Source organism: Somniosus microcephalus, chromosome 24 (genome assembly GCF_052327205.1).
Source record: "Somniosus microcephalus isolate GS21.2 chromosome 24, FLI_Smic_1.0, whole genome shotgun sequence".
Lineage (NCBI taxonomy): Eukaryota > Metazoa > Chordata > Chondrichthyes > Squaliformes > Somniosidae > Somniosus > Somniosus microcephalus.
The window spans coordinates 35625217-35643990 of NC_141010.1; the positions used below are offsets into that span (position 1 = coordinate 35625217).

General features: G+C 47.8%; 1 protein-coding gene across 4 annotated transcripts in view; it reads left to right on the forward strand.

The window, feature by feature from the left end:
- Positions 1–18774, forward strand: part of znf385c (zinc finger protein 385C) — a 688258-nt gene that overhangs the window by 493903 nt on the left and 175581 nt on the right. For all 4 annotated transcript variants that reach the window (XM_085966483.1, XM_085966484.1, XM_085966485.1 and 1 more), the window contains one exon: positions 14233–14375. In XM_085966483.1, coding sequence (XP_085822609.1) covers positions 14233–14375 — 143 coding nt within the window. The remainder of the gene's footprint in view (positions 1–14232; positions 14376–18774) is intronic.

Consider the following 18774-nt stretch of genomic DNA (forward strand, 5'->3'; position numbering starts at 1 on the left):
TGTGCACAAATCGTTGAGGGTCGCAGGGCAAGTTGAGAAAGCAGTTGAAAAAGCTTACGGGATCGTAGGCTTCATGAATAGAGGTATAGGGTTCAAAAGCGTGGAAATGATGATGAACCTGTATAAAACACTGGTTCGGCCTCAACTGGAGTATTGTGTCCAATTCTGAGCACCGCATTTAGAAAGGATGTGAAGGCCTTAGAGAGAGTGCAGAAAAGATTTACGCAAAAACAGGAAGGCAGATTATTGTCTGAACAGCAATAGATTGGGAGAAGGGGAAGTGCAACGAGACCTGGGTGTCCTTGTGCACCAGTCGCTGAAGGTAAGCATGCAAGTGCAGCAGGCGGTTAAGAAGGCAAATGGTATGTTGGCCTTCGTAGCGGGAGAGTTCGAGTACAAGAACAAGGATGTCTTGCTGCAGTTGTACAGGGCCTTGGTGAGACCACACCTTGAGTATTGTGTACAGTTTTGGTCGCCTTATCTGAGGAAGGATGTTCTTGCCATGGAGGGAGTGCAGCGAAGATTCACCAGACTGATACCTGGGATGGCAGGAATGACGTATGAGGAGAGATTGGGTCGATTGGGCTTATACTCGCTGGAGTTTAGAAGAATGAGAGGGGATCTCATTGAAACTTATAAAATTCTAACAGGACTGGACAGACTGGATGCAGGAAGGATGTTCCCGATGGCCGGGGAGTCCAGAACCAGGGGTCACAGTCTAAGGATAAGGGGTAAGCCATTTAGGACAGAGATGAGGAGGAATTTCTTCACCCAGAGAGTGGTGAACCTGTGGAATTCTCTACCACAGAAGGCAGTGGAGACCAATTCATTAAATATATTCAAGAAGGAGTTGGATATATTTCTTAAGGCTAAAGGGATCAAGGGATATGGGGAGAAGGCAGGGACAGGGTACTGAATTTGGATGATCAGCCATGATCTCATTGAATGGCAGAGCAGGCTCGAGGGGCCGAATGACCTACTCCTGCTCCTATCTTCTATGTTTCTATGTTTACGAGAATGATTCCAGGGATGAGGGACTCCAGACTGGAGAAGCTGAGTTTGTTTTCCTTAGAGCAGAGAAGATTGAAAGGAGATTTGATAGAGGTGTTCAAAATCATGAGGGGTCTGGACCGAGTAGGTAGAGAGAAACGGTTCCCATTGGCAGAAGGGTCGAGAACCAGAGGTCACAGATTTAAGGTGATTGGCAGAAGAACCAAAGGCGACATGAGGAAAAACTTTTTAATGCAGCGAATAGATAGGGTTTGGAATGCACTGCCTGAAAGGGTGGTGGAGGCAAACTCAATCATGGCTTTCAAAAGGGATTTGAATAAGTACCTGAAGGAAAAAAATTTGCAGGGTTACGGGGAAAGGGCAGGGGAGTGGGACTAGCTGAAGTGCTCTTGCAGAGAGCCGGCACAGGCCCGACGGGCCGAATGGCCTTCCATGCTGTAACCATTCTATGATTCTATGAGCTGATGGTAGCCACCCCCAGCACCATAAGTGGATTTTTCTGGTTTTGATCCTCAAAGAAGTGATGGAAATAATGATATAGACTTCGACATTGATTTTGTGCTCAAATCGGCACCACAGTAATCGACAGCAAGCAGTATTACTGTATGCGCTCCTGGATTTCCGTCAAATTAAACTTTACCGGGCCTATTTGTCAACCAGGCCTAAATAGAGCGCACCTTGTTTACAGAGATTTATATAATATTGTGGCCCGTAATTTGCGGTCAGCGGCGAAGCAAAGGCGTTCGGCGCTGGCCCCGAGGTAAGCTTCGCACAAAGATCTTGCGATCCCTGTGGCGAGAAGTTCGGGTTTTTCCGATGCGTAACTGAAATCACCGGAAGCTAATGGGGATTCCCAGGGAAGAGCTACTGCGGCATCAACAAGCTGTCTAAGCAGCCAATCAAAACGCAGAATCCTCACAGGCAGCAAACCAGGACATGGGTAAGCTCCTTTGATTCTAACTTTTTTTAAATGTTAGAGAGAGCAAAATAAATATTAGGACTCCCACATGGGGAAAAGGCATACCTGAAGGAAAAATGAACAAACTTTATTTTTTTTTTAAAGTTTCTTAAAGATTCTAATTTTTATTAAAATGAATAAGTTTGACACTCCACAGTGTCATAACCTTTGTTTAGCAGTCAATGCGTTGTTAAAATCCCAGTTACACCTAATCTGAAAGGGTCTAACTTTTAATAGGGTATTTAACAGTGGTATTACCGTGGAAGAGCCAAAGTTTTGGACAGTTTCTGCGATTTGACAGATTACACTGCTTGCCAACTCTGGGGGCGGGGGCACAGCACAGCCTGTGGAGGAGCAGTGAATGACAGACCGCAACTTCAGGATTTTCGCGTTAGGCTGCGCATGCGCTAAATCCTGATGTTGCAGTCAGTTTCAAAGGCGAAATGACGGCAAACGCTGCCAGTTCGCCGTCATCAGGGGCGCAAATTCCCGGCCAATATAAATAAACAATATATGTGATCTCAATCGGCTTCATTCACAACCCTTGAGCGCAGTGAAGGACAGAAAAAAATAACACGACCCTATTGAATTGTGAGTGTGCATTTTTTGTATCTCGCTTCCATCTGCTCCATTGAGACAAAATCACTGTTGCCTGAAGTGTACAGAAATCAAGGTTTGAGCACAGAAATTAAAATTACATTTAACATCATTTTTGCATCCACTCTCATTCACTTACTGCTTCCACTGTAGTGCTAGCAGATAGCTCTATCACTTCAGAATTCCATGTCAAGATGCAGCATAAAGAAACATCAATTCCACAGAGGTAGACCCAAAGATGTAGATTGAGAGTGGCTTAAAAACTGTACATAAAATTCACTGCCTTTGTGTATGAAGTAGAAAAAGCAACAAATGCCTTTCTTGGCGGGTTTTGGTGCCCCATTCTCTAGGATTTGTTACGAAACATAAGTCCGCTCAAGCTTTTTTGGGGGGATTTGTGACATGATCTGAACCCCACAATGATTGGGTTATGTGCTGTATTTCACTGAAAGATGTACATAGGCTGGAAATTCACATTCACAGGACATTTTCAGCATAATTGTTGTAGTATTGGAAATATGAAGGTGGGGAGTTATTTACTCCAATCAAGTTAAAAATTCCCAGTTCAACAACAACTTGCATTTATATAGCGCCTTTAACATAGTAAAAGATTCCAAGGCACTTACAGGAGCGTTATTGAACAAGATTTGACACCGAGCCACATAAGGAGATAATAGGACAGGTGACCAAAAGCTTGGGCAAAGAGGGAGGTTTTAAGGGACATCACAGGAGGAGAGAGAGGTAGAGAGGTTCAGGAAGGAATTTCCAGTGCTAGGGGCCTAGACTCCCTTCAGCTGTGCTTGAGATGGGAAGCTGATTTATCACATTAATACAGATGCCTGATATGAATCTCCAGTGGATTTCAATTGTAAATTAAAATATAGAGCAAGCATTGGACAGGTAGTTTAATTAAGGCCTCCTCTTGTATGAACTGACAGGGATCGCCTTCACTATAAATCTGGGGTTGAGCATGGGAATGTCTGTAAGTTCCTATTCAACTCACATTATTGTGAATAAAACTGGAAGTGATGGCAAAGGAGTTTCAAACTCTAAAGGAGATTTGGAGCCAGGACAGTTGAGTCAGATATATTTTGAGTTTCTTTTTTTTAATCCATGTAGGTTTTCTCCTGCTAGTTAGGTTTCTTTATGACATTGTAGGAATCGTCAGATCCCTAGCTGAAATACTGAGGTCGAGTCAGTCCGATAATTAAACGAAGTTTAATGTAAACTAAAGAACAAACAATGGAATGCAGGAGAAACAATAAACAGGTCTTTTCTTAAGGCTGGCTTCACGAGGTCTGACCTGGGAACCTCCCAGCCTGACGTCATGACGTCATCACGTTTCCCGCCGTTCGGGACGTCACGTGACCAACGTGATGACGTCATCGCGCTGGTTCTGGAACTTACCGAGAACGGGTTATTTACAAACAGTAAACAAACATAGGTGCTGTAGCACTCTGTTAAAGGCAGTTATATAGTCATACAGGAGTCCCTTGGTGGCTTTGCCACATGCGCCCCCCCAGAAGTGTCTTTAACCACAAAAGTCAATCGCAGAGGAGGTTGGACAAGCCTGTTTGAATGACTCCGATATTCCCGGAGAGGAATGGGCTGGGCAGACGATGAGCTGGCCTGCGGAACAGTCCGGTCAGGTGTGGCGGCAGCGGGCGGCCGCCCACGACGCGGTGGCTGTGCTGCCTCGACCGGTCGCTAGAGGTCCAGGTGCGCGGCCTTGAGGCAGTCCACAGAAATGTGGTCAGGCTTGCCCCCGACGTCCACTAAAAAACTCTTGGCACCCGCCTGCAGTACCTGGTAAGGGCCTGTATATGGAGATGTGAGAGGACTACGGTGGGCATCATGCCTGACAAAAATGAATTTAGCCTGTATAAGCTCCAGCAGTACATGTGACGCAGGCAAACCGTGATGTGACGTCGGAATTGGCCTAAAAGATTGAGCTGCGTCCCGGTGGGCCTCCAGTTGTTCAGCTGCCGACCAAGGTCGCGTTGGTGACGGAAGAAACTCGCCTGGCACCCGGAGTGGCTGTCCATAAACCAGCTCGGCGGCCGATGCCTGCAGGTCCTCTTTGGGCGCTGTGCGTAACCCGAGCATCACCCAAGGCAGCCTGTCTATCCATGCGCCCCCCTGGAGGCTGGCCCGCAGCGACGCCTTCAAGGACCGATGAAAGCGCTCACATAGTCCATTTGCCTGCGGATGGTAAGCCGTGGTCCGATGGAGCTTGGTGCCCAAACCCAAGGCTACGGCGTTCCACAGTGCAGACGAGAATTGCGGCCCGTGGTCCGACAAAATATCAGACGGAACGCCGAAACGTGCAACCCAGGAGGAAAGAAAAGCCCGGGCGAAATCCGCGGAGGTGGTGGACGTCAAAGGAATGGCCTCCGGCCACCTGGTGGTACGGTCGACAATAATCAAGAGATGTGTGAAACCCTGTGACGGCGGTAGTGGGCCAACGAGGTCGACATGGACGTGATCGAAACGCCGCTCCGGTACTTCGAAAACGGCTACGGGAGCTTTGACGTGCCGCTGCACCTTAGCCCGCTGGCGCACGACGCAGGTGTTGGCCCAGTTGCAGACATCCTTGCGCATCCCTCTCCAGACGAACTTGGACGCCAGTAGTTTTTGTGAAGCCCTCATGCCAGGGTGCGCAAGCCCGTGGATGGCATCGAAAACGTTCCTATGCCAGGACAGCGGAACGATCGGGCGGGGGTCCCCCAAGGAGACGTCGCAGAGCAAGGAGGTGCCGGCCGAGTGGAAAAGCACATCCGCTGGCTGAAGGCAGGAGGAGTCAGTACGGAAAGCTTGCGTTTCCGGATCAGCCGCTTGGTCAGCAGCATTGAGTGAGTAATCAAGTCCCAGCTGGACGGCCTGGACCGTCGCACGCGAGAGGCAATCGGCGACCACGTTGTCCTTGTCGGCCACGCGCCGGATGTCGGTAGTGAACTGAGAAATAAAGGCGAGCTGTCGTTGCTGTCGAGCTGACCACGGCTCAGCCGTCTTGGCCATGGCAAACGTCAGGGGCTTGTGATCCACAAACGCGGTGAATTGGCGTCCCTCCAACAGAAAACGAAAATGGCGGATGGCCAGAAACAACGCCAACAACTCCCTGTCGAACGTGCTGTAGCTGCGTTCATTACGACGCAATTGGCGACTAAAAAACGCCAGCGGTTGCCACGCCCGTCAACCCATTGCTCCTGCACGGCGCCTACGGCGTAGTCCGAAGCGTCAGTCGTAGGCGGGTGCGCCAACATCGTTGCATTTGCAAGAGCATTTTTCGTGTCCACAAAAGCGCAATCCATCTCTGGTGTCCAGACCACACGTTCCTTCCCCGGTTTCCCTCTGAGTGCCTCGTAGAGTGGCTGCATAAGCTGCGCGGCCCGGGGAACAAACCGATGGTAAAAATTTACCATACCGAGGAACTCCTGGTGCGCTTTAACGGATTGCGGGCGTGGAAAAGCAGCAATCGCCTCCACCTTCGACCGAAGTGGCACTGCTCCTTCCTCAGTGATGCGGTGGCCCAAAAAGTCGATCTGTCGCAGCCCAAATTGGCATTTGGCCGGGTTAATTATGAGGCCATGCTGATGGAGGCGGCGAAAAAGGAGGCGCAGGTGGCTGAGATGTTCCTCTTTCGAAGTACTGGCGACCAGGATGTCATCGCGATACACAAACAGGAACTTAAGATCCCGCAGCACTGAATCCATAAGGCGCTGGAACGCCTGCGCCGCATTCTGGAGCCCGAACGGCATTCGGAGGAATTCAAAAAGTCCGAACGGGGTAATGACCGCCGCCTTCTGGATGTCCTGGGGGTGGACGGGCACCTGATGGTAACCCCCGGACGGGGTAATGACCGCCGCCTTCTGGATGTCCTGGGGGTGGACGGGCACTCGATGGTACCCCCGGACGGGGTAATGACCGCGTCTTCTGGATGTCCTGGGGGTGGACGGGCACCTGATGGTAACCCCGGACGGGGTAATGACCGCGTCTTCTGGATGTCCTGGGGGTGGACGGGCACTTGATGGTAACCCCGGACGGGGTAATGACCGCGCCTTCTGGATGTCCTGGGGGTGGACGGGCACTCGATGGTAACCCCCGGACGGGGTAATGACCGCGTCTTCTGGATGTCCTGGGGGTGGACGGGCACCTGATGGTAACCCCGGACGGGGTAATGACCGCTGTCTTCTGGATGTCCTGGGGGTGGACAGGCACTAGATGGTACCCCCGGACGGGGTAATGACCGCCGCCTTCTGGATGTCCTGGGGGTGGACGGGCACTTGATGGTAACCCCCGGACGGGGTAATGACCGCCGTCTTCTGGATGTCCTGGGGGTGGACGGGCACTTGATGGTAACCCCCGGACGGGGTAATGACCGCCGTCTTCTGGATGTCCTGGGGGTGGACGGGCACTTGATGGTAACCCCCGGACGGGGTAATGACCGCCGTCTTCTGGATGTCCTGGGGGTGGACGGGCACTCGATGGTACCCCCGGACGGGGTAATGACCGCCGTCTTCTGGATGTCCTGGGGGTGGACGGGCACCTGATGGTAACCCCCGGACAAGGTCGATTTTGGAAAAAAACGAATTGCCCGCCAAATGTGCGGAGAAATTTTGGATGTACAGTATTGGGTACCGGTCGGGCGTCGTGACCTCATTGAGGCGCCAATAATCGCCGCAGGGCCGCCAACCACCGCCGGGCTTAGGGACGATATGAAGTGGCGAAGACCAGGGACTATCTGACCGGCGAACAATCCCCAGCCGTTCCATGGTGGCGAACTCCGCCTTCGCGGCCTCGAGTTTACTGGGTTCCAGCCGCCGAGCCCGGGCATAGACCGGAGGGACGGTCGTCACGATGTGGTGCTCCACACCATGTTTAGCGGTCGTTGCCGAGAAGGTGGGCCGAGTTAGATCCGGAAATTCCCCGAGAAGGCGGGCGAAGTCGTCAGGCGCCGGCCCGGTGCAGGAAACCGCGTGAGTCGCGCCTAAGCCCTGAAAGCACGGGATGGAGGCAAACGTGGCAGCGTGAATCAGACGGCGATTTCATAAATCAACCAATAGGCCATTGGCACAGAAGAAGTCAGCGCCGAGGATTGCCTGTGCGATTTGGGCGGTGATAAACTCCCATAGGAAACGTTGCCCGCCGAAACACACCTGGATCTGCCGCTTCCCGAACGTACGAATAGCACTGCCGTTGGCGGCCTGGAGTGGAGAACCGCGCCTCCCGGCCCTGACATCGAGCAGTGAAGCGGGGAGGATGCTGCACTGGGCGCCCGTGTCACACAAAAACCGCCGGCCCGAAATGGAGTCGGTGATATAAAGTAACTTCCCGGAATCTCCAACCACCATCGTAGATGTAAAACCGACCTCGGGGTTGTTCTTCCGTTCACGCAGTCGGTGCTGTTGCTTTCTCGTTGCATTCGGCACGAAACTACAGGGAGCACAGCAGCATCTGGCTTTTGGGCCGAAACGGGCGTGATAGTAACAGAGACCGGATGGTGGAGGCGCCAAGGCGGGGTTCTTCGGGGCGGGACGCTTCGAGGTGGCGCAGTACTGCTGCAGCACCGCATAAATAGTGTCGGCTTCGGCCGCGAGCGCTACACCGTCCGTAGCCTTCGACCTGGTGAGGGCTGCTTGCACCTGCTCGGGGAGCTGGCTCAGGAACAGTTCCCGGAACAGAAAACACTGCGGCTCAGAACCAAGGAGCGTGAGCATCTGGCTCATCAACTCAGACGGCTTGGCGTCGCCTAACCCGGGCAGTGTGAGTAAACGTCGCGCGCGCTCCGCTTTTGTGAGGCCGAAAACCTGCGTTAGTCACGCCTTAAGCGTATCATACTTGTTATCCACGGGTGGGTTTTCCAGCAGGCTGATGATCCTCGAAGCCGTCGAGTTGTCCAGTGCGGAGACCACGTAAAGATAACGGGTCTGATCCAGCACGATGTTCCGAAGTTGGAACTGAGCCTCCGCTTGGACGAACCAGGAGGCCGCCTGTTGTTCCCAAAATTGAGGGAGCTTCAAGGTCACTGCATTAACATCCATCGTGCTGCATCGCGCTTCCTCCGCGAAAATCGTCCGCGAAGCTTTGGGGTCACCACTGTAGGAATCGTCAGATCCCTAGCTGAAATACTGAGGTCGAGTCAGCCGATAATTAAACGAAGTTTAATGTAAACTAAAGAACAAACAATGGAATGCAGGAGAAACAATAAACAGGTCTTTTCTTAAGGCTGGCTTCACGAGGTCTGACCTGGGAACCTCCCAGCCTGACGTCATGACGTCATCACGTTTCCCGCCGTTCAGGACGTCACGTGACCAACGTGATGACGTCATCGCGCTGGTTCTGGAACTTACCGAGAACGGGTTATTTACAAACAGTAAACAAACATAGGTGCTGTAGCACTCTGTTAAAGGCAGTTATATAGTCATATACAGGAGTCCCTTGGTGGCTTTGCCACAACATGAGTGTATATATGTGCAATATATATTTTATTTATGATAGGGGAAAGTACTGGTTTGGAGTACTTATATATTCTTGTGTATCTGAAGACAGAAAGCAGACATATGAAGGAGTAGATATAGAGAACCTATTTTCTGAGTTCTAGAACAAGGGGGCATAACCTTAAAATTAGAGCTAGGCAATTGAGGGATGATGCCGGGAAGCACTTCTTCACACAAAGGGTAGTGGAAATCTGGAACCCTCTTCCTCTAAAAGCTTCCTTCAAAAGGTCAGCTGAAAGTGTAAAGACTGAGATTGATAGTTTTTTATCAGGCAAGGGCATTAAGGGTTACAGAACCAAGGTGGGTAGATGGAGTTAAGATACAGATCAGGCATGATTTAATTGAATGCTGGAACAGGCTCAAGGGCCTACTCCTGTTCCTATGAATGTACAGCAAAATAAGTATAAATAAATATAAAGGAAATGGCTGATATGTCCTACTGGCATTCATGACAATAAACGTAAACAAATTAATCAAGTGCTTCATGACATAAGATACTTTGTGTACACTCCATCCTGGTGACGTTGACATCAACCCAACAGCGCAATGCCATGAAGCTGATGGTTTTGGCAGCCAATGAAGCGAGAAATGGCTCTAGATAGCCACAGTGCTTGCATTTTTTAATATACAGGATGATAGTAGCTGTCAAGTGGTTAAAAGAGGTGATTTCAGTAAAATCATATTGATTCAGGCCAGCAGCTGCCATGGAGAGTTCATGCTTCAAGAGTTGCAGGTGCTGAGAAAGAACAAAACATTCTCTGCCAAATAAACAGCATCTGCTGCTGTGGGAATAAATCAGAACTGACTGAAATGGGGCAGAAAAACGGTCAAAAAAAAATTTGAGGCACAGATGCTAAATTGTATTTGTGTTCCTTTTTAGACTCGTTCCTGCTCTTTATTCCTTTCCTGGATGCAGCAGATGTAGCTACTCTGTGGCAGAACAATTGAGGAATTCAAAATATTGCCGCTAGAAATGTCACCAGAACGAGGATTGCTCATTTTTTTTCCCTTTTGTGGCCAAGCCGTTCCTTCTTTCTCTCTGGTTTCCTTGGAACAAGCACCATCCATATTGGAGAGAACAATCCTCTTGCTCCCAGGCCACAGCACTAGGAGGTGTGTGAGGGTAGCTCTGTGATTATTCTTCCCTCACTGTAGGGAAGCAGCTTATCTCTGCTCTCTATTTCCCTGTGGTTACACGGGTTACATTAGCAGTTCAGGCATCCACAAAGAGTAAAGATGACTCTTGGAAGGAAATGTGAAAGTGCAAAGTCATGTGACCTCCTAATAACAGTTCAGCAAACCTCAACCTCCAGAGACCGCCTCCCTCTGTGCTGAACTTGAGAGGAGAGATCCATACCAAACATCCCCTTTTCTCCCTTCCATCCTCTATTAATACTGTTCTAAACTTATTAGCATAGTTCACTGTGTTTATCAACATGACACAATAACATAATGAATATTGCAAAAACATTATCAACCATGTCATTGTGTTGAAAGCTATGCTGAGCTCTTCCATCCTGTTTCCTTCCCTCTGGAACAGTTTCCCTTTAATGTTGGCTTGACTGCATTTTAAAAAAAGCCTCCTTGTACAAAGAGGTCATATTCGTTTCTGTAACACTAAAAGTCAAACTGCCACATTCACCGACAATTTCCATTTCTTCAGACCAACAATAAACAAGGAATATGTGGCACATAGATACAGCTGTGTGCAGGTAAGTACAGTTAATCAAATTCTCCCCTGGCGCCAATAACGTTTGGTGGAGGTCATGGGTTATGAATAAGGCCCATTCCTATTGGGTTTTTGGCAGTTCCACACAACTATTTGCACAAATGCCTTTTGTGAACGTGGGCTCCAGCCGATCTGCCAGATCACTAAGTACTGTATTCATTTCTTCATTCAGTCGACAAGACTAAATTGAAAGGGTAGAAATTTAAAAACATGTGTGGAATGCTAAACTATCTGGATCACATACGTTGAGCATTGAAAAACCCTGTTTAAGAGGAATAAGGTAAGAATCAGACATTCGCTTTTAGTTGCTTCATCCTCAAATCTGTAGGAATAAAAGTGATAAAAGGTTTAATATTTGTGAAACATCAGAATATTTTGTCAAAGGCTGTAGATGGAAAGAACAGGACTCGTCATTTGTATGGTATAAATCGGATTTTTGTTCTGTTATATTTATTGATCACAATTTATTTCAAGTGTTTCATAAACCTCGATACAATGGCTGGAATATTTTGCTTCAGAACTCTGGAACATTCTGCTGAGCATATATGAGGAAATTGTACACCCCCAGCCTGTGTCTTTCAGACCATTAAATTAATGACTGAAAAGTTACGGGCTAGGGATGTGGAAATATGTGTTCCCAGTATGCTCCTGGAACACTGAAGCAGCAAATACTGGCCAATCTGACTCATCTCCAGGCAAATGCACTGCGGTTCCCATTTAAGTTTCTGCAGTGATTTCTTTATGATCAGAGTGTTTTTTTTTTTTAAAAAAACAATAATTACTTAAATTCTTATGAAGGTTGTTTCACATTTTAATCAGCCTAAGCAGTAAGTCTTGCATTTGATTTAATAGAGCCAAATAGTGGGAAAATGCAATGGATGCCCTGCGTACCTCCTGAGGGGAAACGGTATCTAATGCCAATTGTGAGCTTGTGTGATAGCAGTTTTGTGCTTCTCTTTCATCGTGCCCTGCTGTTGGTGATTGCAATTGCAAATGAGGTTGGTGCCAGTGGCTCTTTAGGTAAATTTGTTGCCCGGTATGGATCCCAGGAAGGTCTCGGGTCTAATCCCTGATCTGTGCTGAATTAACTGATCTGAGCCAACCTGGCAGTAGTGGTGCTACAATTGGCCTTGGTTAAGGGGGGTGGTTGTGGGGTGAGGGTGGCAGTGCAAACAGCCAAGATCCCCGCTTCTGATTGTTATCCTGTGTGAATGTTTAGTGAGGACTTGTTTGGGCTTAGCTATGATGCCCTCCACAGTTAAATAACCTGCCAGCATTCGTTGTTTGGGTTCACACATGAAGAATGATCTTTTGAGTAAGGTACTTGTGGGAAGCCACTGCCTACCTAGAGAAAGGAGTTCTGTTTATATACAACGTTGTCACGTCTCTCAAAAACAACAACAACAACAACTTGTATTTATATAGCGCCTTTAACATAGTAAAACGCCTCAAGGCGCTTCACAGGAGTGATTAGCAAACCGAATTTGACACCGAGCCACATAAGGAGATATTAGGGCAGATGATCAAAAGCTTGGTCTCAAACAGGTAGGTTTTAAGGAGCGGCTTAAAGGAGGAAAGAGAGCTAGCGAGGCGGCGAGATTTAGGGAGGTAATTCCAGAGTTTAGGGCCTCGGCAGCTGAAGGAGCAGCCCCCAATGGTGGAGCGATGAAAATCGGGGATGATCAAGAGGCCAGAATTGGAGGAGCAGAGGAGGTTACAGAGATAGGGAGGGGGGGCGAGGCCGTGGAGAGATTTGAAAACAAGGATGAGAATTTTAAAATCGAGGCATTGCTCAACCGGGAGCCAATGTAGGCCAGCGAGCACAGGGGCGATGGGAACCAAAAGGCTTAAAGCTGAATGGGACCAGCATTTTAAACATCAGGCACTGATTCTAAATCGTTGATGGCATTTCAACCAATCAGGCTGCCAGCGGGGTGCTGAGAGTCGTATTGTAGAGTAGTGGCCTTGTGTGTATCAGCATGCAAATGAAGTGTGAAGAAAAGCAGCTGTAAACATTCTGTTCTGTTAAACAAAATATGAGGAAACGAGCAAGCGATGTGTAAAGATACAGGGCAGGGGTGAAGTGAGGATGGAATTACGCTTACTGGTACATTTTATGGATCTCTAGAGCTTTTAAGTTAAATATGGGATTTAGAAAATATATTTTATGATTAGAAATAGCACTCCATACAGCTTTAGACTGTGAGTGCTCACAGGGCCTACATAGAATCGCACTACTCAGTGCGTAGTCTTACAGTCTTTTTATACTGAACTGGCTCACACCAGTTCGAATAAGATGGTAGTCCAATTCCAATCATTCTAAACATACACAGACCTCAGGGTAAGGACAGAATCTGGCTCATCTGAGATGTCCTTCGACGGTCACCTAGCCTGCTGACACTCAAGGGACGATTTTAACCCTACCTGCCCAGCGGAAAACAGGCAGCTAAAATAGTCTGGGAATTTTTACCCGCTGACATCCCACTCCCGTGCCCGCTGTCTTCTGTTGGCGTCATCGGGCCCCGACGGCAATTTTAACTGCTGGCCTGAGCAGGGAAGACGTTGTAGCTTTCCCGCCAGGTGAAGTTAGCAGGAAGAGTAGCTGAAGCCAGAAGAGGCCCAAACAGGTCATTTTTTTTTTTACGCTTCTTGTGAGGCCAGAGGAGCGGGATTATTCCCCCGGGCTCCCACAAGGAAAGTTTAGGTCTTCCCTACCCCGGGCACCACCACCACCCCCTACCCACCACCATCCCTCCCGCCCCCCCCTGATCAGGAGACTCTCTCGAAACCCCCCACCACGCGATTTATCTGAGGTCCAGCAACCATTCTTTCTGTCCCAGCCGGCGGTGAGTGTCCTCTTCCTACCGGTCTTGGGCGGGCAACTGAACCGGGCATGCAGATGAGGCTCAGAAATTAAAATCTCTGAAATTCACACTGCCGAGGTCCAAGGGGGCTCAGCTCTCACCTTGCCCTCCACCCACCCAATTCTCGCTCTGGGTTAAAATCGGGCCTTCACTCTCCAGGTTCAACATGAACTATGGCTATTCGGTTCAGGTTATGGAGGTAGGTTTGTTTCGGATAAATCCAAAATGTGAAAAGAGTCCTTGTTTCAAAGTTCAGGGATGCAGTGCCAAGTTTTTCACGCTTATAAACAGGTGTCTGCTTTCACTTGAAGCTCAGGGGTGGCATACTCCATTGGGAAATTCTTTTTGTTTGAGATATGTTCTCGAAATAGCTTGTGACATACTTTCAAAAGGGAAGGCTCACCTGGCATTGATATCAGCAGCAAACCTTTATTTCAAAATGCTAAATACTGAACAATCATTTAAAATCTGCTACTGAAGGGGTGTCATGTGCTGTGTGTGTGTGTTTTATAAGCTTGGCACAGTTAGCAAGGCAATTATAATTAATCACTATACCTTCCTTCTGTGTTTCTGCAGGTTCCACAGGCCAAAACAATAGTCTTTTAGCATCCTTACAGCTGCAAGGAAGAGCCATGCAGCCAGCTCTCGATATCAAACACTTTCTACCCTTTCGACTAAACACCCCCTCCCCTGTTGGATTGTTTCCCAACTTCAACACAGTAAGTGCTATTGTACTTTTTCATTTTTAAGCGCTGTAAATTGCGCAGTGCTTAATACTGCATAGAGGAAAAAAATGATTATTTGCTTTTTAATCTGGCGCCTGAAATGCACGGTAGTCTATAAAGCTTCCGGGTTTAGGGGTGACCACACCTCTACCAACAGATTTAGGTGGTGACGTTGGGAAATCCGTCCCATGCCTGTGGCTCTAAAACATACTGGATAATATGGACCTAAAACGAGATCACCTGTCAGACAAGAAGAGGTATCTTCATCAGCACTACCTTCAACATGATTTTATAGACCCTAGTTGATGCTAGCTGCATTTGGCGTCTGGTGTTTTGCAGGCTTGGAATGTTTTCAGAGGATTCATTTGTTTTGGTATAAAGCACTAAAATAAGAGCAGTACAAACTCTACCCCAGACTAGGTTTGAAAATTAATCTCAGCTTTGGGACTTGATTTTGATCCTATCATGATGGGATGAAAGTCTTTTCTCTTCATCGGATGCAAGGGACCCGCCATGAAATAATTTTGAATATATCAGTCCAGTTCCTTTGGGTGATTGACGGCAGAAAATTGGCCACAGATTTGCTCTGAATTGGCAACTTCGCTGAAAGAGACCATTAAGATGGTTGGTGTCTGAAATGGGTAAATTTGCCTTGATGAAGTTGGAAAGGTCTCCCAAAATTGAGATTAATGAAAATTGTTGCAGGTGAGCAGCAGCAACAACTAGCCTGTACTATACCTATTCTGGGAATACTTGGTCTTGACATTGTGTCCAAAGTGGGGTAGGTGTACCAATCCCCAGTAATAACATCCCTTATTTCAAAGGTTTTCAAACTGGGGTCCATTGACCCTAGAGATCTTGTCATTAGATTTCCATTTGACTGTCATCAGATTTATGAATTTCTCTCTATTTGTTGATGTACCAGCATGTTATTTATGTTGCTGTGTGCTAATGGAAAAAAAATCCTCAATTGACACACCAATTTCCTTTAGACAGCTGACACTATCCTCTGGAAGTTTGGATAGGGGTCTCTGGACCTATGTTCATATTTCAGCAGTCCTTAGAAGTACATCAAGATTTGCAGGGGTTCCCCGCACAGTAAAGTTTGAAAACTACTGCCCTACCTTAGCATCAAATTCACCAAATAAATCACTTCAATTTCCTCAAGTTATAAATTACTAAATGGTTTCATTGCTAAGGTAACTTAGTATATGACAGGATTTACAGTTTGACTAATTGGAGTACAGATTTTAATTGGCAAGTAATTGAGCCATTGATTCTGTAAAGGACAGCCAGCCAGAATGTTACACACATTCCACTTGATAAATGGTCACTGTATAGGGATCTGGAGCAAAAACCATGACTAATTTTTCACCTTCCTTAGCCTAGGATAACACTATTACCATCGCTGTGGATGTGATCACCTAACTCAGTACAAACCTGGAATAAAACTTAGGACTTTCCTGGTCTGTATAGCTCAGTACCACACCAATATTCCCTGTAATTTTTTTTTCGAGCACAGGCCCTTTAACTGGCTGTGCGACCCATTGAAATTTTCGCACATGCGCGGTTATTTCCATTGAAAAGCCGGTGAGCGGCCTGTGCGGGACCTCCAGACCGCTGCGCAGCCTAGAGGAAACGCTTGCTCCACACTGAGCACTGTCTTTACCAATCAAGCCACCAGGAGAACTCCCGGGGACTTTTATTTTAACCATTGTTTTCTATAATGGTCTGGCAGCAATCACTTTTTAAAGGTACTTTACAGGATATGAATTCACTTTTCTTTGACTGTCTTGTATTGGGTACACTCCTGCTTCCTGCCAGTCTGCTGGATGCACAGCTAGCTTTCTAGAAGACACACAGAAAAGTTTGAAAACTACTTCCCTAACTTGATGAGCATAAAAGCAACCAAAGAAATCACTTCCTTTCCCTCAAGTTATAAATCACTAAATGTTTCCATTGTCAAGGTAACCTGCTATACTACAGGATTTACAGTTTGACCAATTGGAGTATAGATTTTAATTGGCAAGTAATTAAGCCATTGATTCTGTAAAGGCCAGGCAGCACTTTACACACATTCCACTTGATAAGTGGATATGTAGCCATCTTCTCCGGTATGCCTCCAACATCCTGGAAGTTTTGTTACTACGTGGCCAGATTCCTGGTGGTGCATACCCAAACAGTTTATGGGAATATGGAGGGTACATGGCCATCTTCCTGGTAGTCTGGTTAGCATGTAAGCTTCCATGCAGCCTGATGCATGTGATCCAACTTTCTAGCTTCCTGATTAGTAAATGCCCCGACGTGTATGCAACTGATAGCTAGTGGCCTCGAGTAGGGAGAGTTGCATCCATTTTTCTTGGTGAGTCTGTGCATCATGGTGGTCTAGATGTGGAGATGTATCCTCGCCCCTGGTGATATAGAGGAGTGTGAGTTTTCATTCCTGAGTGGGAAAGGGATGCATCCAATTCCTAGCAGTCTGGATGGGGATATGGTTGTTCTCCCCAGCAAATTGGATGTGGTCGACATTTATATCAATCCTTATCCTTGATAGACACATGCACTTGCTGCAATGCAATGTAAATGATCTAAGTGCTGTTTTGTGTGGCATTGACACATTACTGTGCAAGATCCTGGATGCACATTTAATCAGGAGCTAGATTCAGGAACACATCTGCCATTAATTCTTTCATCACAAACAATTCTCATTTTGTCTGTGACCTTGTGCTGAAAAAAATCTCCTGTATCTCTTATTCATTACCATGCTATTGCTTTTTCTGATAGTTGTAGTTTGATTAGTGATAATAGAAGAATTATGTAAGATGGAGATCGAATAATGAGACTGTAATTTTAATTGAAAGGTTCAGATGACATGAGTAAGACAAGGAACTTGGTGCAGTTAGACAACCCATGAGAAGTCAGTTGCTATTTGTAGCACCATTTGCTGCCCAAGTAGCACAATTTAGTTCTAGAGGCAATAAAAATAGCAGGCCCCGATATTGACGGGCAGGTTTTCTGAGTGGAGGGCGGAGTTTTGGATGCTGTGGAATTTTGATTCCACAGTGATTGTATTTCTTTTTGACAGGATCCCCTAACTGAGAGGCTTGGCTCCCAGTCAAGCAGGGAGTGCTCCGGAGCAGGCTGCAGCTGCTAGTAGGGGCGGGGGGGGGGGAAGGTCTGATCCCGGAGGGGGCTGTGGGGGGGACCGCTCCCAGGGAAGCAAGTAAGCTTGGGGGGACCAGGAGGAAGCACTCCTGCTCCTCCTGGCTCACAAGTAATGCCATAAGGGCACTTACCTTTTCCCTGAAGCTGTCCTCGCCTCCTTTGAGCTGCCGGGTTTCCCGAGGCCTGGGAAACCCAGCCAGCCAGGGTTAAACCTGTAAGGGAAGTTAAATGTGAGGCTTCCAGCCTTATTATAATATTGAAATGGCCAACCCGCCTCCTGTGAACGGGTTGGCTGCCCGCCTCCATTAAACCTGGAAGTGGGTGGGTTGGGGTCGAGTTTGAAATGTTTAAAAAAATTTAAATCTCATCCGACCCCAACCCACCCTTTTTTGGAGGTTAAAATTCACCCCCCAGTTGCTGAATGATGACCAGTCATTTGCCACAACAAATAATTTGCCCTCATGAACCATAAGGGTGAAACTTTAGTAGTTTATCTAGGTCATCAAGTTTGATTAAACTAGCAGTGGGTGGACCAGAGTGAAGCAGGAGGCCTAGCGACAAAAGAGCATGGGCCAGGCAGAGTTAGGAGTGAGCCAAAAGTAAAAGAAAACAGGGGGAAAATTCAGTTGATTGCGCCTCCCGTTAGCGCCTTAAGAGGGCGCCAATTGGGCGCAAAGCAACCAGAGGCCGGGCGTGGCGATGTTTGTGCCGCTCGCAAAATTAACTAGATGTTTTGCGGTGACTCTAAACACTGCCGCCACGATCTCCTGCGCCGGCAGATTGTGACGTCAGTCGAGTGCGCAACGCCCCGTTAGCGCCCCGGACCGGATATTGAGTGGCGCCCCCTGCCTTACCGCCTGCCGCTAGCAACGACAGGTTGAGGGGAGCGTTATGCAGTCAGAAAGGGACTCGGGGAGCGCTATCTAAAGGCGACCGCTTCCTGCCTTTTTTTGTCGGTGACATTTTTGCACCATGCATTCTGAGAGAGAGAGAGAGAGACTTCTGGAGAGATTCAATGCTGTATGAAGGAGTTTTGAGTACTGAGCAGCACTTTACAGGTTTATTTTGATTTGCCCTTCCTTGCTTTGCCAGCGCTCTGAGGTAGCGCCTCACTCCTCGGCCTTTGCGCCTTAAGACAGGTGTGAAGCGCCTGATTTAGCGCTCCAATCACCTCCAGGGGCGATAAAAGCCAAGTTTGCTGTCAGAGGCGATAATTAGCGGCAGGTGC